The 25,307-nt window shown below is 39.2% G+C and overlaps 1 protein-coding gene across 1 annotated transcript; it reads right to left on the reverse strand.

The window, feature by feature from the left end:
• Positions 1-9,511: 9,511 nt before the first annotated feature.
• Positions 9,512-23,282, reverse strand: LOC104401224 (vacuolar protein sorting-associated protein 4B; the record flags this gene model as incomplete). Its single annotated transcript, XM_010020311.1, has 10 exons — positions 9,512-9,994; positions 11,831-11,968; positions 14,161-14,380; positions 16,456-16,537; positions 16,708-16,856; positions 18,245-18,401; positions 18,641-18,760; positions 20,287-20,354; positions 21,621-21,771; positions 23,145-23,282. Coding segments are annotated over 10 exons (1,325 nt in total), but the record flags the coding sequence as incomplete, so codon positions are not given.
• Positions 23,283-25,307: the final 2,025 nt, after the last annotated feature.

Consider the following 25,307-nt stretch of genomic DNA (forward strand, 5'->3'; position numbering starts at 1 on the left):
CAAGGGAAACAACTTTTTCCTTTTATCCTTCCAAATTAACCTGCTTTCTCTTCTAGCTTTCTGCCTTTTTCTGTAGCAAGCATAGGTATGGCATCCAACAGCACTCTTAAGTGAGCATTAATGGTTACAAGAGCTTAGAGCTGCATCAGTAATTCTGGGACTCCTGTGAAGCTCCATGTTTTAGAATAATGGCAGCCTAGATGGGTGGTTCCTGTTAACCAACTTTCTTCATCCCTTATTTCTTGAGGAAGAATAGCTAATGGGAACATAAGAGCTGCTGCACTTGGTCAGAAAAGGATCTGACATACTGTGTGTCTCTGACAGCTGTCTGTAGAGGATACTTGGGAAAGAGGAAAGAAATGATGTCCTGTATATGGTGGTGACTAACAGTGTGACTGAAATATGTATCACACTGTTGTGATGGTTGTGCATCCCCAAACAAAAAAAACAAGCCCCCTGTAGCTGGACAGCAGCTTGTGTAATGGTCATCATGCTGGGCAAAGATCATAGAATTGTCCTTGCACTGCAGAGTGAAATAGCTCCCAGAGCAGGCCAGAACACCCTGTCTGGGAACCCTCTCTGCTGGAGAGCCATCAGGCTGAGTTTGTGGGTCTCCCTAAAAGATTTTGGGTGCTGCAGTACTCAGCATATCATCCGGGAGGTGCTTGCTTGTAACAGGAACAGGCAGATCCTGGCGCTTTCACAGCCACCAGATGCCCTTACCCTAATGAATTTGGGCAGGGCTGATGGCCCAGGGGCTTCTGCAGGATTGTGCCCCGAGCTGCCAGCACCCAGGCAGGTGATATTTGCAGGTGGCCTGGGTCCAGGTTGAACCAAGGTTGCCTGCTAGAAGCAGAGGAGATGGTGCTGATTTTGCAGTATGAAAGCAGATCATGTGTATATGTATAGCCCAGCCACCAGTGTTGGGCTTCTGCAGCTGTTTTGGGATGAATACACTGGAAACAAAAATGTTGAAAGCACTGTTTACATCAGAATTTTGTCTTCACACTGTTCTTCAAGCTTATTTAACTGTTTAATGTTTTCCATAGTCGTTTAAAGAAAGGCAAAACAGTAACCAAAATTAATAACTCTAATTGTGAATCATTACCTGTTATAATTATTTTAAATTTTATGCTGAAGTAACTGTACTGCTATTTTGCATATTGAGCAATAGATCTATTGAAATAAAATTAATACAACCAGTAATAAAAGGAAATCTTTACTGTCTATAACTTAAAAACACATAAACTTTGGATCAAGATGATCTTGAATTTCACTTAGCTGTATTTCTCTTCAGTTGATATACCTGCTTATACCAGACTTCACACTGGAACAGTTTGCTGTTCACACTTGAACATAAGAGACTGTTAGCTTGCTGAGTATTCCTCGGGATGTTGCAGGTTGGAGGAGAATGCCAAGTGGACTGCTTCTCCTTGGGTGGCATGGAAAACATGCTGGAGCAAGCACTGCTGAAAGCAGGGGGCAACAGGCATAGGAAGGAAAAGGCTATGGCTGTCCTTTGTATTGGAAGGCTCAGTGCTATAACTTTTAAATATCTGTAAGCAGTGAACACAGGTATTTCACATAGGGACACCCACTTTGGCTCTTGACATAAGAGCACCCATTCTCAATTGTTCTAGTGGCCTTAAAAATTATATTTAAGCAGATGAATACAATTAAAGTTAATGTTCCAAGATCACATATGTAGCATTATGGATGTTGTTGGAGCAGAAGCAGCCAGAGACACACAGTGTGTTTGCTTGCCCCAGAAGCCATGACATTTGGCACAATATCCCCACTGCCACCTGTCCCACCATTGCTGCCTGTCCCACTATTTTGCACTCAGCCCCCAGAAACTCGCTCTTGGGCCACCGTAACTGAACATGTACAGGAAAGAGCGCTATACAAGCAGAAACGACCTGCTGGCAAATTTGAAAATACAGTTCCACCACAATTGCCTTCCTGTCAGGTGTAATATGATTTTCCCCACTACCTACCCCACCTTGAATGCTGGGTAAGAGTATTTTTTTGTTGTTGTTCCTCATAAAAAGTGACTGTTTCACTAGTAGCAAACATGCTGTAGCCTTTACTGCAGAAGGCATAGTCCTTGTAATTTGTAGGTCTCCATTGTACATTTGGACTGTAGAGCCATTCTTACAGTAACAGTAATTCAAGATGTGACACATCAAGCTTTTCTGGAGTTGCTCTAGCTTTCCATACTCTTCCCCTGCAACCTTCCACTTACCAGCACTGCAGCAGAGCCCTTCTTCCTTTACTAGCAAGATCAGATGCTGCAACTCCTGTCCTGGCTCACAGTTCTCCACCATAGTGGCAGCAGCCCCTTTCCCTTATGTCCTAGGAAAGAGCTGGACTGCCAAGTACATAAAGCAAGGATCCGTATTCCGAAGGGAGCGAAGAAGTTGTGCTTTGACAGGCAATCTATGCTTCAGGGGGAGGAAAGATAAGATGCCAGCGTTGCACTTACAATGGGGTGACGCCTACCTCCCAGTGAAGAATTGGATAATGAGAGCCAAGGAAGAGCCTCAGAGGCTTAATAAAGCCCCCTGGTCCCTTGTGTAACAAACTCCAAGAATAGCCATGTGAGGATTACCACACCTGCCCTTGCTCCCTACCTGTCTAGGAAATCCACAGCCGCTGCAGCCTGCAGTTACCATCTCTAAGCTCATGTTGTCATACTGTGTCAGAGTGATCTTTAATACAGAATTTCATCTGTAGAGAAGTTAACTCCTTGGTCACTGTATGGTTTTAGGTTTCCAGATAGTAATTCTAAGTGGATATCTGCTTCCTTCCTGTGGAAGGAAGCCATTCCTGGCTGTTCTCAGTTAAGTCCTTCACGAATTAACACTGAAGCCATCACATCACTTGAGCAATATTTGTATCATGTTTTGCCTTTCCTTAAAGGCAGTTTTTCACTTATTACTGTCATTATGACCTTCCTGGGTGTGTATTTTCATGAATGTTTTCACTTTTTAGCCAGATATGGAACATTGGGCCTACAAGGATACTGGGGAGGGACTCTTCGTTAGGGACTGTAGTGGTAGGACAAGGGGTAATGGCTTTAAACTTAAACAGGGGAAGTTTAGGTTAGATAGAAGGAAGAAGTTCTTTACAGTGAGGGTGGTGAGGCACTGGAATGGGTTGCCCAAGGAAGTTGTGAATGCTCCATCCCTGGTGGTGTTCAAGGCCAGGCTGGACAGAGCCTTGGGCGACATAGTTTAGTGTGTGGTGTCCCTGCTCATGGCAGGGGGGTTGGAACTAGATGATCTTAAGGTCCTTTCCAACCCTAACTATTCTATGATTCTATGATTTTTGTAATTATGCTTCCAGCAACTTCTGGATGATTTCTTTCACTTTACCTGATTTCTGCTCAGCAATTTGGTGGTGAAGTTGCTACCAGTCAAGCTGTTGTTATTTTTCCAAAATAGGCATAATTTTGTGCCTTATATCATTCCTTTGGAAACACATACCGCTAGGTAATCTTTAAAATGACAGGTCCTCAACTTCCACAACTTCACTGTGCTTCAGGATTAAGCTACTAGTTATACCACCCCAAGTCATTCACAGTCAAGCTGTGTCTATTATGCACATGTTGATATTACTCAATCGTATTACAAAAGGTTGAGTTAATGATTTGCAATGTTGGTAGGCCTCTGGTTTATTAAAAACTTACCTTTTGGAGGTGATCATAGGTAGTTTCCGTGCTTGTAAAGCTACCGCGTTGCTCCCCAGATGTTCTTCATGCCTCCTGACAACAACATTTCATGTTTCCAGAGCCGCTTGCCCTACCCCACATCACTCTATTGGAGAGCTGCATGCTCTCCATTGCCCTTTGCTTTGTAGTTGCACTCAAAAATACTGGAAGAACTGAAATTTCCAGGTTTGTGCCAGGTTCTCTTTCAAAGCAATTCAGAGAACTTTATTTGCTCAATCTTTTAACAGGAATTAAGTCTGTTTCCAGTTCCAGGTAACACACTGGATATCCACAGCACTGGCAAGGGGCTGGTGTTTATTTCTTGGATGCAATTACACAAGATCTGCCCATGTATTAGTGCCCCATAAATTATCTTTGGAACACACTGCAGAGAAGCTACTGTTACACAATGGAAATTTAGAAGATGTCTTGTATGTAGCTCAGGCCTCCTCTCACCAGAGAAATGACTACAAAATAGCTGTCTAAAAGCAAGCATTCAACCATTTCTCCCCCTTGCACTGCTGTGAAATACACTGTGTTGCTTGTGCTCCTCTGAGTCTGTCTCCATCCTCAAACAGCTCAGCCTATTGCCATCCTGCTGTTGGCCAGGGAAAGGACAGCATGTACAGATGGGCTCTGTTGCATTGAAGAGAAAAAGGGAAGTAGCAGACATTCTGTCAGCTTGTTTCCTGCATGTAAGCTTGCTTTCGTATAAACACTGGAGAAGTACAGGAACATAAAGAGCTTTGAAATAGGCTTTAAAAAGAAATCAGTGCCTCATCTTCCATCTGAGGAAGAAAAAAATATCCAAATGCTGCAACACATTTGTGCCCTGCTGGACTTAGACCTTCTAAACCCAGAACAAGCAGGCACTGTGCAGTGCTACAACTGCTGGGTGAAGGTGACTTTGCAGTGACTACCTGTTGTGCCTTTGGTGGGTCTTTCCTAAGGGGTTTGTAAGCGGCATTTGCATATATGGATATGCACATCTACCATAGCCCTCCACATGCCCTTAGGCAATGATGGTATCTATTTATACAGGCATCCCTTCTCTGTCCTGAAGCTGGTGAAGGAACAGTGAAGCTGAAGGGCAGCGGGAAGATTTCAGGCTCTGTCAGCAGGCCCTGAGGCTCCTATGGGAACTATCGCTGTTCTGCACCTATGCAAGCTTTGCTGTCAGGCAGGCAAACCACCTGCTTATTTCCATACTGACAGTAGACACGTGCATGAGGTTTTGAGGCAGGTAACAACAAACTATAAAAGAAAACCTTTTTAAATTACAGGCACAGAACAAGGCTGGACATGAATGCACAAGTGCACAGCAAAACAAGAACAGGTATAAGGGTTAGAAGAACACTAATTGCTTTGCAGTTTGGTTGCGTACAGAGCAATTCATGGCTGTGATTGATTCATTAAAACATGAAAACTCCAAGTGAGCTTAGACTTAGCAAGGCAAGAGCATAAGCATTTCAACTGACATTTTAAATGGCACGTTTGAAAACAGTAGTCAGCTAATTTTCCTGATTTTTCTAAAATCTTACCCAAAAGTAAGGCCTTGACAGGTCAGAGCCTCTCCACCACAGCCCAAGCTCCAGCCTTTAAGGAGAGGAGGGAAGAAAAGTAATCGTTTGAATTCATACAGTTTTAATTTCCTTTTTTCCTAGCTTTCTATTGGGCAAACAATTCACTTAACTCTTCCAGAGCCCAGGTCACAGCTGTATAACAGTCCGCGTTTGCCGTTTTATTTCCCATATGAGATGGCGATATTTATAGCAACTTTCTCAGTCCCTCATCTAGCTGACTTGTTATTGCTGAGACATTGACAGAGAAGCAGCAGAAGGGCCACTGCTCCAGCTGAGATTTTTGTAACAAATTACCTGTGGTCGGTCATTGGCCAACAACACAATGAGTCAGAGGAAATTACTGTTTATAGTTTACAGAACACATGTGACACTGAGCATGTTTGAAAGCAAAGTCCTGCCTTGAATAGCTTTGATTTAAATTAGCTGAGGCAGCAGAAGAGGAGGGAGGGCAAGCAAATGCAAGTCTTGCCAATTCATGGCACAATGCCTGCTAATAGGTTACCAAGCAGGAAAGAAAACCCTGGCTTCATTATCAGCATCAGCCCTGCGCTCAGGTGTCGGTGACTTATTTCCTGGAGATGTCTCAAAACATGACCAAAGCCTTTTTAGAAGAGAATTTAGCTCTTGCTATGATGCAGATAGGACATCGTATTTTGCTTTCATGACTAAGTCCAAATAAATGAGGCCTAAAATACCAACTATTTCTGCAAAAGACCAGTAGACCAACGCATGGTAGACAGTCTGGCACAGGTGGTACAGACAGATGGACTTCTTGCATCTCCAAACCGAGTCAATGTGATGGCGGGAAGAAGTATCCCTGACCACTTATTCATCAAGTTGGAGACTCCTACGTAGAATAGAGGATGCAAATATGAGTAAGCAGAGAGTGGCACAAAACCAGTGGCCTAGTCAAAAAGCTACCAGCAGAAGGGCGTGTGTGTGCATTTGTCTATGTAGAGGTGGGGGAGGGAGAGGAAGAATAGTAATTGGGTCACAGCAACCAAAAGACAAATAACAGGACACGCTTATCTAATACCTGGGCTGCCATTACACAAATGCCAGGACAGAGGATGAATGCACAATTAATAGTTTTTACACAGCTAATTATGACGACAGAGGATTTGTGGAATAAAATCTCTAGATTAAAATACTGTTAATAAAAAGCTAAAGAAAAATTAAAGGGGAAGGCACTGGTGCTATGCCACAAGAGCTACAACAAAACCTACCTGTTCAAGAATAAAGAGAACAACATTCTGATAAGAATTACGTATCTGTTGGAAAAGCTGCACAGTAGGAAACAAACAGTCCACCATGTTCTTGCAACAGTTTACGTAAGTTACAGGAATGGCTTTAAGTCAACCATGATTACTAGGATGGATCTGGTTAAGACCAAAAACATGTATGGAAGCCAATCGTGAAACAAGCTGTAATTCTGGAGGAAGGAAAGAGTAAACAGCGCAATAAAGATGTTCCTGCGTATTTCAGCACATTCAGAACTATTAGAAAGCTTCCCTGTCAAGACAATCCTCAGAAGTAACATGAAAAAAGTTTAGAATATTCTTATTAGGAAGAAGACTAAATAAACACAAAAAGTAGATCAAAACGCCTGACCAGGGAACATCCAGCAGCTTCTTTGCTTCAGTTGACAGAAAGAGCAAACTGGTCGGACAACCCAACAGACAAGAGCATGAACAACAGCCGATTCAAGAGTATCTCCCTCAGATATATGTTGTTCTCCACTAATTAAAACAAAAGTATATTTGAAGATCAGCAGATAATTCAAAACCAAATAAAAACCTTGAAGGAGATTTGTATGTTTTGGTTGTGCTAGAGAATGACAAAACAAAGCTGACAGGTGAATCAGTGAAGAAACAAGACTCTGGAATTTGAGGTCAGTCAGGCAACATGGGAAAAAAATATACCAAGTTAATTTACTGAGCTTTTGTAACCCTGTGAATGCATGTATTGAGATGTGTACCCCAAGTGCCAGGAAATCCAAAAAGTTTAATGTCAATGTGAAGAAACCATCTGTGAAGAACACAAGCAGCACACATGCAACTGATTTAATTGACCTACTAGTTTACCCACAGGAAGGAAATGGCATTTTTTCATATTGCAGTCACGGTAGGCAGTAACATCACAAGTTAGGAAAAAAATCTGTGAGCTAACTAGCCAAAGGTGAGTCATACCTGAGACCATATGAAAAATGTACAACTAATTTATACAGTATTTAAAGAGAGTTTGATTATGTAAAGCAAATATAACCTTTCATAAATTATTTAGAGTATTTTCAGTTAACCCTAAAAACTAAGAAGTGATTCTGCAGCCCTCACCCCCCATTAGGCTATCATCTATTCTGGGATAATTTAGCTAAGAATCTCCGAGATATATATTATTTATATCTTAAAAAGACAGCAAGCCATAAATTTGTCCTTGTAGCTGCAATTCTAAGCAGCAATGTTTATTTGGAATATATTTCTAAAAACAACTTTAAACATCAAACATTAGTGCTTCTGTTACAGATGTCATCCCACAACTGAGCAAGCAGCAAGATGTAAGTTTAAAACATACAGTATACTTGTCTTCTACATTAAAGATGAGAAGTTACACAATTCAGCTTATGGAAACTCATAGGACAGATCAGCCTACCACAAATCCAAAAAAAAAAGTTCCTGAGAATTTTAGGATTGCAATAAGGACTCTCATTTTAAAAAAGGTGAAGAGACAAGTACTTCAGAGAACAGCTTCAAACCTCTGAGTGAAAGCCCCAACAGTAAATGGCTCATACACTTGTGAATGCTTCTAAAATATTCACAAGAGGCAACTATGAAAAAGTAATCCTGTTGCAATGAGGATTAAGTTTACTCACCATAGTTGCCTGCACCTACACTGGAATTCCTGCCCCTTTGCCCCTAGAAAGGTCCATAAAAAGATTTGTAGTCCACTGATTCACATTTACACATTCCAACATAAGACAAAGGTAAAGCTCTGTGTAACTGAATGATTTTGGAAAGAATGTTTAATCATGTTAGTAAATAAAAGCTCAGCACCTTGCAGATCAAAGAATTTTCAACTAAATATTTTGTTTAGCTGTTAAACATAGAAACCAAAGCTTTAAAAAAACCTCACCCAAGCAGAAAATACTTGAACATTGAAGAAATACTCAAAGAACATAGCTGGTGTTGTACTCTAACATTTTACTTAAATGACATACAGCAAATTTCACCCATCCTATGATTTATAAAGTACACAAAATATGTACATAAAGGAAACCAAACCCCATCAAAAGATGATCAATATATGTGTATATGTACCTATAACATACACACACAAAATGTGCAAATTTCTTTTAATGCAAGTTAAAGAAAGCCTATGCAAGATAGAGTTGTACAATGATCATGGAACAGAGTATCCTAGGTATCCTAAGGATGTTTTGTATCTACAGCCAGTGCAAACTTACAAGGCACAATCTCAATGCTGACACTGTAGTGTTGTAAGTCACATTCAGGCACATCTCAATTTTTATTTCTTCAGAAAGAGACCAGTGGAAGTGCTACTGCTGAACTAAACTGCCAGCCTTCTCTCCAAGTTTAAGCACTAAATTGATGTAACATATGCAAGTTATCAGTAGAGTTCTGGGTTAATTTATCACCGGAAAGTCTGTGCCTAAAACATCTGTTATACTCTCCTCGCACGTGAAAGCATGCTATTTCCCAGAATAGCTCCCATACGTTCTCCAAAGACTACCTACACCTTGCCAGCCTTGACATGTGGAATCTTACAGGGTATTACTAATGCTTTTTTCTAACTTCAGTCAAACTCCTGCAGAAAGTAAATCCAGATTTAGAAACAACAGCAACAAACAAAACAAGAACAGCCAGCAAAACACCTTCCCAGATACTTGCATTTAACAAACTTTTGCTAAATTGCATAGTGACAGTGTGTATCAGCTAGTAAAGAGTTAAAAACAAAACCTTCCTGTTTAAGGCAAAATTCTGACACAGCATAGCAGAAAAAGCCAAATACCAATTCCATCAGTATTTAAACAAAGTACTGGCCCATGTAGTCTCACCCTCACAGTGTTTTCTTCCTTACTTTAATAGCAAACCCACACTTGCCATATGCTTGATTAACAAATTTTGTTGCATCTTTCTAAATGAAATGAGAGCAATTAATACAAAGACTGATTGACTGATACCGAAAACACCCAAATATTTTCTCTTCCACCCTCAAAAAAGGGGTTTTTGAGCCTACTGGGAGTTTAAAACTCACTTGTACCCAGGTCTAATATAATACCTAAAATTGAACTAATGATTTAAAATTTTCTAGTATTTAATAGACATTACCACATCACTTTGCTGTCTCACCCTAAAACTGTATTTTCATACTATTTTTCAATAGAAGACATTTAATAGACATCTGAGGAAAACAATACAATATAAAAGCTTAAGGGTCTTTGCAATGGTATCTTCTATTCCTTCTGCAAAGTCAGAAAGGAGTGATTTTATTGGCATTTATTTGAAGTGCCATCAGTAAAGACATAAGAATACTTAAGAAAGGGGGGAAAAAGTTCTAATGCTCCACATGTATCTTTGGTTTAGCCTTCCTGACCAAAGTCTTCTGTAAACTTCTTTAACTTCTCCAGGTCCTGTTCATTAACTGTTGGTTTTGTGCTAGCTAGTGACCTGAGCATATCGGCCTGTCAAGAAACAAACAGAAAAGAAAAGAAGTGTTTTCAGAAACAAGTACAGTACCACTGCTAACAATCTGGTTGCTAAGACAAATATGCATTACAAAGCCCATTAAACCAAGATGGCCATAGGAGCTCGTATTTACACAAGGATTTAAGTAAGCCTAAACACTCCTGCACGGAGGCAGCATTTTAATCCTGCGAAAACAGACACCATCATTGAGTTTTCTAATAATGAAACCACAACCTCAGGTTTAGGTTTATGCCACTCATCCGTTTTTGTCAGTTACTATTTTCAACCCTTCTTTAACTGCAGGGGTTTAAAAGTAGAAAATAATCAGGTGTTCCCACGTGCTCTTTACAGTCCAAGCATATATGATATCAGTTTGTGATTCATTTCTAGCAAAGTTTTACTGTTCATGACCAGTAATTTCTCTCTCTTCAATTAAGTCAATTTCCTAGATAGATAGCAGAAAATGGAGTTCAGAAAAATCACAGATCTATAAAGTTGAAAGCAGCAGTTAGAACACCCCCTCTGACTAAAAAGACAGAAGAAAACTAATCAAGTCCTAGCCAAAGACAACTGAAAAAAAGTAATGCCTAACACCTCACAGTACTATAAAATTATGGGTAAAAGCAAAAGTTAGTATCACAACTAGAGATACCCTGCTTAGAAAGAATTAAAGCCTCATCTTTTTAAGGACAATCAAACAAATGCCTGTGCAATTATAGTGCATCAATCAGAGCCCAGGTACCATTAGGAGCACACAAGGAATTATGCTGAATTCCAGGAAAGACTGATTAAAAAAAAAAATCCACGTAGACCATGCAGGCAGAAGTTCCAGGGCAGGCCTGCACCTGCATACTTCCTTTTGTGCTTCCTCAGTATGTGACTATGCACACAAAATGATTTTCTGAAATATAGTGACAGTTATATTTACAAAGTAGTACCCACTGCTTTAGAGGTTTGTGATCTCCATTAAATACACTGATTTCTTTCATTCGTCACAGGACTGTTTGCGCACAAGAAATGGCAACAGTACAGGTATGTTTATGAAGCCCTTCCCTCAAATGTAATACTTAAATTCAGAAGCTTCTTTTTTTCCTCTTAGGGAGAAATACAGAGTAAGTGTGCAGCAATTATTTTTTTAAGCAGTGAACTACAATTTCAAGTTGTCTAAAATTGACATATTTTACTCTCTAGACCAAAGCAAGTATTTTAAGGTGCACAAAGGAAACACCTAAAAGAGCTGTATCACCTGTGATGAAATTTAACCAGAACTACTATTACATCCACAATCTTTCTATATTTTATTGTTTATGCTTGCATTTATTTTGTGGGCAATATTCACCTACAGCACATCACCTCCCAGTTTACAGTGAATATAATTTTGCATTTCCCAGTATCGATATTAGCACTAGAGTGATAGGAAGGAAGCATGTCTTGGGGCCAGGTTCCCAAATGTTTAAATGAAAAAACATTGGGGGTTGGAACTAGATGATCTTAAGGTCCTTTCCAACCATAACCATTCTATGATTTCATGAATAGAAGACAAGTGAGAGGATAGCAGAAGAGCCAGATGCTGTCTATGGATGAAAAGACAGCAGCTGCATGCCAGCAGGCAAGAACAGTAAGAAATGCTGATCAGGGATAGAGAGCTGGCTTTTCCACAGGCATGCCCTACTGTAGCACTGTATGTTGAGAATTCAGAATGTTATCTGGTATGTCCAGCATCTGTGAAAACAAACAACTCCAACTGCCTCACATAACCATTTGAAAAAGGCTTTAAAGTCTTTTCAGAGTTCTGCAAAGCAAGAAAAAAAATGGTACAAAAGAATACCTACCATGGAAACTTGAGGCTCCAGTAATTTATCACCAGGAACCTCCATCCATGTCATTTCTATAGCTCCAGGATCACCTGGGGAGCAAGGGGTGAACAAATCTACCATTGTATTTGGATTAGACACTGATGGTCCTTTTACCTAAGAAAAAGAAAATACTTAGTTTATAGGAGTTAAAATTTTAAAGACAAAACCCAGAAACTGAACAGCATCTTTAGAGCAAAAATATTCCTTAATTTTATGCAGATACCCCACCCACTGGGGAAACCTACCCTGTGAAAAAGAAATGGTGTGAATGTCCTGGCATCATTCAGTTTGATAATGTGCAGCTGCAGCCAAATACTTAAATTCACATCAGGTCAAATCCCAGAAGCAGCTTCCTCCTAGGGTTGAGGATTTCTGTGGAAAACTAACATGCCAGGAAGTCTAATTGGACAAGACCACCCTTCCGAGTCCCCAAGTCACTTGGGAGTTCATTCATTGCTGGTTAACAGCTTTCTGCTCAAAAATTACCCTCGAGTGTCCCTCAAGTGAGGAAGCCAGAGACAGCTGGCCAGTCTTTGACATACTGCACTACAAAGCTCTGAGCGCTTCTGACACCACCTCAGAAGCACTCTAGAGAGAACAGCACCATCTAGTGGGAGAACAGAAACCATCCCTTCCCCCCCACACCCCCCCGGTAGATCTGGGGGGAAGGTCTGATATGCAGCTTCAAAAAAGCAGCACCAGGAATCTGTTACCTTTCTGCAACACGTTATCTGGGACCCACAGTTTTATTTTCATTCATGACGCATCACACATCCACAGGAACTCAAACATATGCAAGGACTGAAGGATACCGCACTTGCTGGCTATTTTTAATAGCCGAGAACTGGATTTGCTATTCCAAACTGCATTTAGAGCACAGTGCTCAAAAGTACATATTGTAACATTCAAAATGCACTCTGACAGACCTCTCATCATGTAGAGCAAGGAATGGTTTACAATGAATTAGTAATAATTGAGGAAAGCACTGTTTAACTGGGGTGAGTTGTCCATTATGATGCAAATAATTAATAAATCTAAGATTCTGCTTCTAAAAATAGGAAATTGCATGAAATTGAAGTACTAACCACACACTTAGCTTGTGCCAGAACACTCAAAGTACTGAAGTTGTGTGCTTTATTCCTTCCTTTTTGGGGGCAAAAGGAGGCAAGAATTCCTTTTGGGTTGCTACACAAACTGTGATCATAAAACCATAGAACAGTCAGGGTTGGAAAAGACCTTAAGATCATCTAGTTCCAACCCCCCTGCCATGAGCAGGGACACCACACACTAGACCATGTTTCCCCAGGCTCTGTCCAACCTTGCCTTGAACACTGCCAGGGATGGAGCATTTACCACTTCTCTGGGCAACCTGTTCCAGTGCCTCACCACCCTCACAGTAAAGAACTTCCTTATATCTAACCTGAACTTCCCCTGTTTAACTGAGTTTATTTCATTGCTCTATGGTAATCTGAGATGTGCCTCAGATTCTTCAAAATTTGAAGAAAATGCTGAAAGGTAATAGCCCTTTAGCCTGAAATGTCATTGTCACTTAAGAGTCAACAGTGGATAAATGCTTCAGGCATCAGTGCTTAAGAGAAGGAAGCATCTAGAAAATCCTTGAGAGATCAAAACAGCAGCTTATCTTTAAATAAATACAGTTTAAATCAGTGTTACTGCTGAGATGCCCCCAGAATAAACTTACCAAGTGTTTCAAAATACTTATTCCGTTTTTAAACTGGGAAGAGCTCAAGAGCCCTGTAAAATTTGTTTGCTTAGTTCTCATGCATCTTTAATACTATAACAAGTGACAACGAATCAATGTTTTTACCAGAGCTTTACAAGAACCTTGATTTGTCTGTTTGAAAAATGTGCCAAACAAGCAGAATGTGCATAATTATAATCCATCTGTTCCCATGCGGATGAGGAATACATTTGTTTTAAACATGCTAGAAAAACATGAAGAACCAAGTAACTTGATCCAGAAAAAAAAGCACCTCTAACATTCCCATTTAAGTCAAACTTCAAACTGATTACTTTTAACACTACCTAGAGACATGAAGAGTCATGAATATCCAGAAATTAGCTCCACCAGATATATGGCAGGACTCTGGGAGGTAGGGGGAGAGGAAAATAGAGGAGGAATAACCAAGTTTTCCCCTGGTCCATAAAAAGGACATTCATAAGCAAGCAGTATCACCCAAAACCAAATTCAGTTTACTTGCAAGGAATTTTCAAATTAAGATAGTTCTGAGATGAAATAACAAAAAAACCAAAAAACAAACAAACAAAAATTGATTCCTACTTACTTTTTTAAAGTGAGTAGCTGATTGCACTTTCCTAACAGGCTGCATCAGTGCATCACGTACAATGATGCTTATATCTGCACCAGAATAGCCCTCAGTTTTTTCTCCAAGCTTTCGATAATCTGCTTCTGTTAGGCCATTTGGAGTTGACCCAAGGTGAAGTTTGAACATTGCAGCCCTGGCATGGTCTTCAGGTAAAGGAATATAAATACGCTTCTCAAACCTGGTTTAAAAAGAAAACCCAAAATGTTCCATAGATTCTAGCTCATGCAGGTGCATGGTGGAAAGAAGCTTATGCAAATGAATATAGTTTGTTCCTAACAGTACTAGAAAGAAGCACTTTCAGTATTATAAACTTTAAAAAAACCCTCACACTTAAGGCCAATATTCAACAACATGTTCTTATAAATAAATCCATAGCTATAGCATAAGCTAACATCCAGAGCAGAGCAACTACTTCCTTTCCGTGACAAAGATCTCTTCAGATTGAAGTTTTTCCAGATTCTCTCCAGTAGAGTTTGTGTTTTAAAAGAAAAACTGAGGGGGAAAAGTCTTCAAGTGTTGAAGTACAATTGAGCAGTTTTCACACTCAAAGAACTGTCTGATAGCAAGCTGACACAACCACTTTCTACAGTCTCCTACTAAAGAAAAGCTCGTAGTTGGAAGCAAATTTAAAGTCATATTCTCAATACAGTTGTCAGTAGGAAATGTTGATAACTGCAGTTCTTCCTTTGAAACAGCTTTTGTTCTCACTGTGGGGATTACCTCCTACCAACAAAGTAAGAGTGACTCTAAGTTTTGTAGAATACAATTAACTTGATATACATGACAAAATGGGAGAAATCCATGAAAAATTAATTTGATTATTGCTATTGTTGCTCAAGCTCCTTTAAGTCTTATGGACAAGAGTTAGAGAGCTACTTTTTCATACTGCAGAGAATCACAGAATGGTTTGGGTTGGACGGGACCTTAAGGAACATCTGCTTCTAACCCCCTTGCCACAAGCAGGGACACCTTCCAGGTTGCTCAAAGCCCCGTCCAACCTGGTCTTGAACACTGCAGGGATGGGGCAGCCACAGCTTCTCTGGGCAACCTGTGCCAGGGCCTCACCACCCTTGTCATAAAAGATTTCTTCCTTAAGTCCAATATAAATCTATGCTCTTTCAGTTTAAAACTGTTGCCCCTTCTCCTGTCACTATAGGCCGTGGTATAAAAACCAAACCAAACCAAACCAACCAACCAAAAAAAACCACCACAGACAAAAAAACCCAAACCAACCCCCATCTTTCTTAAAAGTCCCCTTTGTATATAGAAAGGCTGCTCTACTGTCTCTCTGGAGTCTTGTCTTCTCCAGGCTGAACAAAGCCCAACTCTCTTAGCCCTTCTTCACAGGAGAGGTGTTTCATAGCCCTTTCTGATTATCTTCATGGTTCACTATCTGCCTGTCTTGTACTGTGGACCCCAGAGCTGGAATTTCAAGAATGACTTGAAATTTTAAGCAACACATTCACCTCTAATGTCTCACACAAAACTATAGTCATACAGGTTGGAAGCAACCTCTGGGGGTCACCTGATTGAACCTCTAATCAAAATATGGTCAACTTGAACAAAATATATACATAAAGTCAGTGACAGTCACAAAAAAAAAAAAAAAAAGGTCGTATTTCTTTAGCCTACAAAAATGACCATTATCCAAGCTGTGTCCTCATTACAACATAGTCGTATTTGTCACATAGCTGTAACTTTTCCTCTGCTGCTCTGCAGCTCAAAGAATGATCCAGCTAGTCAAATACAGGTATGGAAGCTCTTTATCTACAGAACAGCAGTTAAAACATGCACTGAAAGATCACAAATTATGCCTGATCAGCAGAAAACCATAGTGTTTCTGTGTAACATAAAGCTACATTTCCATGAAGTAACTCAAGCTACACAACAGTTTAACAGCTGGAAAGGGAAGCTTTACTCCCTCTTGCCCTTCAGAGGTGTGATTTTTTGTAACTTATCCCCCAAGCCCACCAGAAAACCAGCCAACAAGGAAAAAGAATAGTTTTCTGCTTGCTCAAGCACAATCACCTAAACAAAGAAAATCAAATAAACTATAGGGCCAATATAAGAGTGAACAACCTACCTCTTTAAAGGGCCAAGAGGCTATTAGTTTGGCTCAGACCACCTCATGGAATTGAGTTGTAGAGTATTAGCCATGTCTGCAAACATGAGCTGGATTATGACCTCAAGTAGTCTCAGACTGAACCCTCACAAAAGTTTCAAATTTCATACCATAAAATAATGCCATCATACCTTCTCCTGATAGCAGAATCCAAAACCCAGGGTATGTTTGTTGCTCCCAAGACCAAGATTCCTTCATTGTCAATACCAACCCCTATATCAGGGCAGAAACCATTTTACAATTTAGATAACAAACAGACTTTTAAAATGTCATGAAAATTTAACAGGGTGCAACTGCAGATCTTTTTCATGTTTTCATGCAAGTTACCCTTAAAATACATATCTTAACTCCTCTGATTGATTCTGAAAACCAAGCAAACTTACCTTGCATCTGGACTAGAAATTCTGTTTTTATCCGTCTGGCAGCCTCACTTTCATTTTCACTTCTTGACCCACAGAGGGAATCTATCTCATCAATGAAGATAATAGAAGGTTTGTTTTCTCTGGCAAGCTGGAACAAGTTTTTCACTAATCTTAAAAAGGAAACAGTTTCAGTTATCTTAATGATTACAGCAGTGAAAACACCTAACTTGAGATTATGACACAGTCACTTCCTTTAGGGAAAGCCAAAAAAAAAAAAAAGTATTAACATAATACTTTTATGTAATAATCAAACACATAATATTCTTCCAGCTCCAAGTCTCAGCATTTTACTGACTGAATAGCCCAGCATAAAGGGAAGTGAAACAGTTTAGAGTACTCCAGACATGGTTTTGCAAGAAAAAGCCCTTTTTCAGTTTACATTTCTACAAGACAGCCTGGACTATACAAAACGACCACTCCAGGCAGATTGAAAAGAACATGGCTTTCTCTTATTTAACACTGGGGGTTGGGACTAGATGATCTTAAGGTCCTTTCCAACCCTAACTATTCCATGATTGTAACCTAATCTTATTAACATATCTTACTAAATTAAAAAGGAAAATAAATTAAGAACCTGCTGGGAAATCCTTCACATTACCAACACTAAATGTCAGGCAATAGTCTCAAATGAAGTTAAACAGAAAAAAAAATGCCAAGCTGGATTCAAGTTCTGTATTCCTTTTGCAACAGGAGAAAAGCAACTTAAGGTTTCCAGCTTTGGAGGAAAAACCCCAGTTCAAACACTTCATCTAATGGCCTTTGTTCTTCATCCTATCAACTTTAATGTTGCTCAGTTGTCTGCATTTCAAACCACCAAAGCATGGTTTTGACAAGTATTCTTATCACATGAAAGTACTTTTTTATAACAATCCCAGAGTTTTTTCCTAATTCAGTAAGTCTTCACTGGAAGCCTAGACTTCTAGACCACAGCCAACATGTCACTTCAGGCTTCCTGGTGGTCTTAACATAGTAATAAACGAAGAGTTAACATGGGAAACCATGAAATTTTCCTTCATGGCTGCTCCCCTTTTCCAACCTATTTTTGCAAGTCTTTTAGATTCCAGATTCTTTTTGAAACCAGGATAAAGAAAAAACTCCTCCATATGGACAAAAAGATGCCACATGTTAACAACACAGCTGCTGGGATAGATGAGTGGGGTGACACCAAGAGGTAGAGTACCCCAACACTCCAGACTGACGTAGCATGCATTAGAGCCAAGTATAGGAGAATGAGCTCCACAGTGCTCTTGAAACCTTTCTGAGCTAGTTTTAAAAACTATTTAGAGCACTGAAAAGAGGTCCAGCTGCAGCAGTACAAAACATAGCACATGATCGTATCTTTCCATGGCACTTCGGCGTGAAATATAGAAACACCTGAAGTTTGTTCTTAAAGACATCAGCCTGCCCACAAACTCAATTTCTTCACAGCAACTTATCTAGGTTTATGTTAATTTCTTCTTGCCAGTGATTTCCTGGACCTCTGGCAACTCGAACTTACTTTTCACTTTCACCTAACCACTTTGATACAAGGTCAGAGGACGATACTGAGAAGAACGTAGAGTTGTTTGCTTCTGTCGCCACAGCTTTTGCTAAATAAGACTTTCCTGTTCCTGGTGGTCCAAACAGGAGAATCCCTCTCCAAGGTGTTCTTTTTCCTGCAAGAGAGAAACCATCAGCCTTCAAAATACTGTAGAAAGACTGAATCTATTTTTCTGAAGTCCCTCTAATTTACTAAAAACGTTTTCCACATCTACCCCTGAAACTTTTGTCAGATGGATCACAATCTCTTTGTTAAGAACTCAGCTTGAGTCTCTGATACATTGGTACACCACTCTTCTCAGACCCCAGTGCTAGTCCTGACTGGCCAATAGCAAATAAATGCTGTAATTCCGACCTGTAAATAGGTGTGGAAATTTTATGGGCAAGATCACTGCTTCTTTAAGTGCTTCTTTGGCACCTTCGAGGCCAGCAACATCACTCCATTTGACATTTGGTCTCTCCATAACAATTGCTCCTATAAGAAAAGATTGTATACATTAGGGATGCACATACCTTTTTACAACTTCAATAAATACAATTTTGGAAAAAAGTAAAAAAAAAAAATTAAAAAAAAAAAATCAATAAATCTATGCCCCTGTCCATACTGAGTAAAAACAAGGCACTTCAAAGTAGGTATAAACACTGAATATTGTTAGTCAAATAGATGTTATTTTTATAGAAATCTATCACATTGTTTTACCACAAGAAACCATGGATAACCAAAGTACTCAAGAGTTAGTAGAAGTCCTGCAACGGTTAAAACTAGTCTGTAACTGACCATCAAATGTGCATTTAATAATCACAGAGGAGTACCTTCTCTAACAGGTATCCAGGCACCATCTCCTCACTAAACCACCAATCTACTTCCAACCAAAAAGAAATCTAAGTAAGAGAAGCAATGTCACTGCACTAGTCCAGGATTTATAACACTCTCCACGAGATGAAGTAACTTGTTGGGTATCTGCAGATGCGCAGCAAACAACTGGATCATCTAACGGTAAAAAGCTGGAGCCTGCTTAGCTCCAAGACAAGAAATTGTTTCTTGAAGTAAGAAATGGTCAGATTCATGTGGGAAGAAACAAAGCCTTTATAGTGAGAGACAGCATAAGAGTCCAATGCTCATTATTTTACTGTCATTTTAAAGTATAGGAAACTGTCCCATATAACTATGTATAAGACTAAGTAAACATGTAGAGAAGTATAAAAAGCATGGTGCAGTTTCCAAATATACTATAATAGCTCCTGAAATTACACAGGCAGAGCGTTCTGGTAAATGCATTTGATCTTTGTTACACTGAGAAATAGGATGGAGAACAATGAAGTTTCTTCAGATCCATAAGCACTTTCTGGCAGGGAAGCTCTGAACAGTTCTTCACCATTAAAGGGTAATCAATACCAAATAAAGCCTCTTTTTTACTGTGCACAAAACTACTGGTAGCTGCTATACATTGAGCTCAAATGCTGCATACAGTCAGTGATACGGAAACACCAACTATATTACTCAACTGGGAGAACATCATCACTGCATATGAGAAAATGCTGCCCATTACTATAAATAGGCAAGAATCCATATTCTCAACTCCTAAACTTGAGCATAAGCTTTTGTGAAAATGGTCCTGCTTACACTGTTTGTATGTCTGTTACCTTAGCCTCTAGGCAATACTCTAATGCACTTAAGAGTAAAAAATACTGATTCAGTTTAGCCAACAGCTACATGGAATTTTGCAACTTCTCCTGTTGGAAAATGCTATCCTGATAAACGGTTCAGTTTTAACATTGAAGTACAGGGTACAGGAGATGCATTTCAATATAGTCACTGTACGATTTCATGGCATGCAAACCCATACTTCCAGAAATATTATGCTTTTGTATGTGAAAAGTGCATACTAGTTGAGCCACTTACAGATAGCAAGTTAATCCATAACATTTAGGTGACAAAAATATAGGAATTTGCTTGACTAAAGTCACCCTTATTTGAAGAAAAGGATGCTGCAAAATTACCTTGAAGTTGATTCTGTAGCTTCTTCTTTTCAGGATCCTCTGACTCCCCTTCCCCATCACTGTCATTCCTGATTTGAAACAAGAAAAACATGCTGAAATACGATAAAAGAGACTGTCTTTGGAAAAAAATCAGAATGGAAATAGCAGGAAAATCACTGGACTAAGGAATGAAAGAAACCTTGAGAAACCTTCAGATCTCTACAAGTTTACATCATTGTACTACTGCTTTTCTACACCGCGTTCTTTCTAACTCACCCTCCTCACCATTTCAACTTCCTCTTAATGATCTGAGCCCTCTTCACACACTTCTACATGCTTTAAGCCAGCCTTTAGAAAACAAAAGCCCTGGTAGCACTCTCACACTGCTTGCTAAAATGGGGTTTTTTTAGACATCAGCTTTTGTCCCCTATCTGGAATTGCAACAAGACGTGGTCAGTTCCATCTAGTACTATGTACACCCTTGTCCTGTCAGAGAAAGGAAACTGAAAATTAAAGGAGGATAAAAGGAGACTAAATAGTGAACAGTTAGAGTGGAGGTCATGAAATACATGTAGCCTCTGTAATGTTACCAGCTCCTTCTATTATAAACCAGCAGAACACAGTACAGCTCAAAAAATAAAACTGATGAGACAAGTAGACAATGAGGGAGACTGAAAAATCAGGTGGAGTTTCAGAGAGACAACTGAGCAAATCTAGCTGTTCAGGACTGCTAAAAAGGGCAACCCGCTAGAAAGTATCATCATGAACCCTTTCTTTCTCATATCCTCTTAAAGGCAGTAGCAAGTGCAAAAGAGGCTCGGCTTGTTCAGGTGGCTCTGCTTGTTTAGCTCTGATATGCAAAATGAAAAACAAATCTCATAAAAGGAAAGCAGCAGAGAGACTGGGCAGCAGCAAGGCATTAGGGTGGTTCAGCCCATCTTACAGAACTTCACCCTACATAGAGCTTTGCACTTCTTACCAAGTGTGAGACATGTCAAACTCAGGCCCCAGTAATCATCAGTCCGAATTTATTTTCTAGTAAGTATTTAAATGTAGAAAAATTTAAGGGTCATCAGACTCTTTGCCTTTAAATTGAATAATCATGTCTCAGTCTGAAACAACTTTCATTCTTTACTGAATTTCCTATACAAATGATCACATATCTTAGTAAACAAGCACAGATATGCCTGTCATGCTAATTCACGTTATTTTTCTTTTATTAGCCTGCTGGATTTCAGCATTAGTCATCATCTGAAGTGTTTCAAAAATACTAATTAAAGTTATCTTTGAAGAGTTGAATTTTAGAGTAAGCTGAGTTCAGGAAGTATTTTGCTTTACCTTCTCCAAAAACATACCCTTTTCCATCAGTAGGACCAGACTCTTTAACTGGTTTTGGTGCAGCTTTTTCTCTCTTTTTCAGATATTCTTTCAGCTTTTCTGCTCTGTCCAAGTATTCTGTACATTTCGCTCTAATGCTCTGTTTTGCTTTATCACCCTGTGCTTCATCTAAGAGTTTAAAGAGAAACAATGCCTTGTTAACAGCAAAAGACAAGCATATCAATCAGAAAACAAGACTGAATCTCTATTTTCTTTATATCTTCTCAATATGCTTCTCTCAGGGCTCACCACATAACCGAACACCTCAACTACTTCTTTTTCCACTATACCATGGAAAGAAATTACAGGAAGTCATCACCTACTGGAAAACAAGTATACACCTGAACATTGCTTTGGCTTAAAATTTGACTGTAATGATCAAGGATAATGGCTCTGGAAGCTTTACTGTCAGCCTTTAAAGCTATACATTGTATTAACTCCTTTTTTAAAATACCTCATTAGGAAGCTGCTTGTACTAAGCAAATTTTATTTAGAATCATACTTTATTTTCCCATAGCCTGCTAATTTTAAAAGATGTTCACGTCAAAGAAAAAATCACATAAAACATCTGAGAGTTAAATTCAACAGCCACACTGGCTTTAGTCATTATTACAGTATTTCAAATCAGCAATCAAAATTTAACACGTTAGGTTTATGTGTTAAGTTCCAAAAAATACATCAGTATTTTAAAAGCACAGTAAGTGATATACTGATAAAAGTCTGTAAGATATAAATAGGTAGGAACTGATAAACACAGATTATCCTAAGTGATTATAAAGCAAATAGAATAATGGAATAATGGTGTGGAGGTTTTTTACCAAATCATGCAGATCTGCAAGTGCACTTATGTCAGGATAGCTACCCTAGCCCAGTTAGATTAGGGCTGTACCTACATTAAGAAAGCTTACTCTTTGCACACAAACACTGGACATGACTCAAAAGGTACAGAGAAGCACGAAAAGCCATAAAATAATGAGAATATGGAAACTGAAGAAAAATTACAACATACAAATCCATCTCGTGCATTGTCCTGGCCAAGATCAACAGCGGACTATAACATTAAGAAAAATGCCAGCAGACAGGTTGTAGAAAAGCAACCCGCATGAATTAGGGAACAAAAAACCGCTCTGTAGATACAAAGACTTCTTGTGTAACACGTGGTTTTCAGCACAACAGAAATTCAGGGATCCCTGTACTTATTGTCACATTTCCTTGTGCAGTGGCCAGCCTGACACACTGCTACAAAAAGTCCAGGAGACACAGCAACTCCATCCCTCCTTGTCTACAGCAAGACACAAGTAAAAATAATCTGATTTCTTACAAGAGTGAAGCAAGCACACAACACGATAAAGGCAAAAGCTGCAAAATATATGACCTCAGTCAAATTACAATTACCAACTGATGATGATAGTAAAAATTTAAATAAGGATGTCAACATATGAGATTACCCTGTACAATTTGAGTGCTAAACTTTACTTAATCATCTAATACATTACACTTACATTTAATAACATGGAGAAAATACTGCACAGCATGTTGGTACAAGAGAAGGGCTTCCTCATAGTTTCCTGCTTTATCTTCTTGCGCTGCCTTGCTAGCAAGGTCTATTGCTTTCTGTAATACAAGCAAATAATTAAGTGCTATGCGAGAACACGCTGCATGATCAAAGAGACATTTTAAGCTGCTGCTGTGACTGGTTTTTGACAGCCAGCTTTTCTGCTCTTCAACATTTACCCTGAAAAACTTGAAGGCAAATGACTGCAAGTCTTACATGTGCTTTGTATGTGGCACAATACTTCTATCCATTTATGAACACTGAATAACAAACTGCCAAAATTTACTAGCACACAAAAAAGTGTAAGTGAGAAGAACTGTGTACTAAGTTGGAACTACTACTGGCTTGTTTATGCAATTTACCTTACCAGTCTCTTGCATTTATTATGGAAAGATTTGGAAATCCATTCTAAGGGGGTTTTTTTTAATCACAGACCCAGACACTTTGAACTATGACTGATGACATCAGTAAACCCTGTCAACAGAGTCAATACAGGAAGTACATGATTACAATGCACTATCCCACTTCCAGCCCTATAGTGGGAGACATCTTCAAACGCTTTTTTTTGGCTTCTCTAGAAGGACTTAGGTTCTTGCTATCCAAGTGAGAAATACTTATTAACACTACAGTGGGAGGGGAGAAAAAAAACCACCAGACAGAGGATGTCCCCAAATCACGAGCATCAAGAAAAGTTCTAGAAGTTATGAATGGATTTTTAATTTTATTTGTTGGGCTAGTTTCAAATAAAACTGTGGTCTAATCCATCCAGTGTACTGCATACACTGACCTGTGGATTTGTTGGTATCACCGTTACTCCTTTGCTCTTAAGTGCTTATTACTTTTTATTACAATTTCCTCCTTGGAATGCCTATACCACTTCAGGACAATTAAAACTGTCAGTTTGAACAACTAGCTCATGTAAGTTTAAAACAGGCTGTTGTTTAGCCAGAGTTAACCAACACTAACTAAGTTTTCTATAGCCCCATAAGTATTCTTCCACATTGGGTCGATTTATTATCCTAAGCATTGTTAGTATGCTCAGTAGATTATGCCAATGTCCGGGAGCAAGGTGGAGAACTTCAACTGCAGCAAGGAGTCTTCATAAGACATTCCAGTACAGATACTCTTGCAACTATCTGGACACTCAGATATGTTTCAGGAAAAAAAAAAAAAAAAAGCTAGTAAACAATGGTCATGAAAGAAGAAATAGCAAAATCTCTCATTGTATTTTTCTTGGAGTGTTGTGTCTTGGAGGCAAAGATCACCTCAAGACATCTACCTGAAATCAAAGAGTGAGTTATTTAAAAACAATGATCCAATAAAGCAGACTATACAGCTCTGTTGTGGCAAGTGCTGGAACACTGTAAGCAACTGTTTCTTTGGAACAGAACTTCAGTCCTCCCTTTTTGGGGAAGCCATGAGCTGATAAGCAGCTTAACACATACGAGTGGGCAATCCCCTTCTTGCTGTTCACTCTGTGCTGGCTCTATTAGGCTCCTCTATGCACCATTCAAATTAGCAAAAGAGCAAAATTTATTCTAAAAAAAGAAGTTACTTTCTTAAAGTTCTTAAGACTTAGAGTACCCCGAAACAGTCCAGTGATTCGTGGATACAGTACAACAAAGTGATGGATGCAACACTAAATCCAAAGACTTAAATGGCAAATAACACCTGCGAAAATGGAAGTGTGAGAAAACAGAGCATATTACAGCTCTGCTCCTCTGAAATAAAGTCTACATGATGCAAGGATTGGTTTTGGTATACTCTGATTTCGTAAATACCAAAGACTATTATTTGGGTATTAGATTCTCAGTTCCAGTACCTAATTACATCAGCTGGCATCTTAGCCTGCTACTGGGAAAATCAACACTGCTATCAAACAAGAAATAATTTATTAGAAAGTTGTATGAACCACAGCATAGATGTCCAGCTCTAACTGTCCATGAGGCACAAACTCTATTTATCAGGCTGTGGTTTTATAGCTTGATGAACATTATCCTCAGAAAGAACATCATCTTAAACAGGTTTCATCCTCCTTCTGCTTATTCCAAACTTTGCAGTACCTCCCCTGGATTTGTCAGTGTAAGCACTACACAGTAATGAAGTTATG

This window comes from Nestor notabilis, unplaced genomic scaffold, assembly GCF_000696875.1.
Source record: "Nestor notabilis isolate BGI_N333 unplaced genomic scaffold, ASM69687v1 scaffold3638, whole genome shotgun sequence".
NCBI lineage: Eukaryota > Metazoa > Chordata > Aves > Psittaciformes > Psittacidae > Nestor > Nestor notabilis.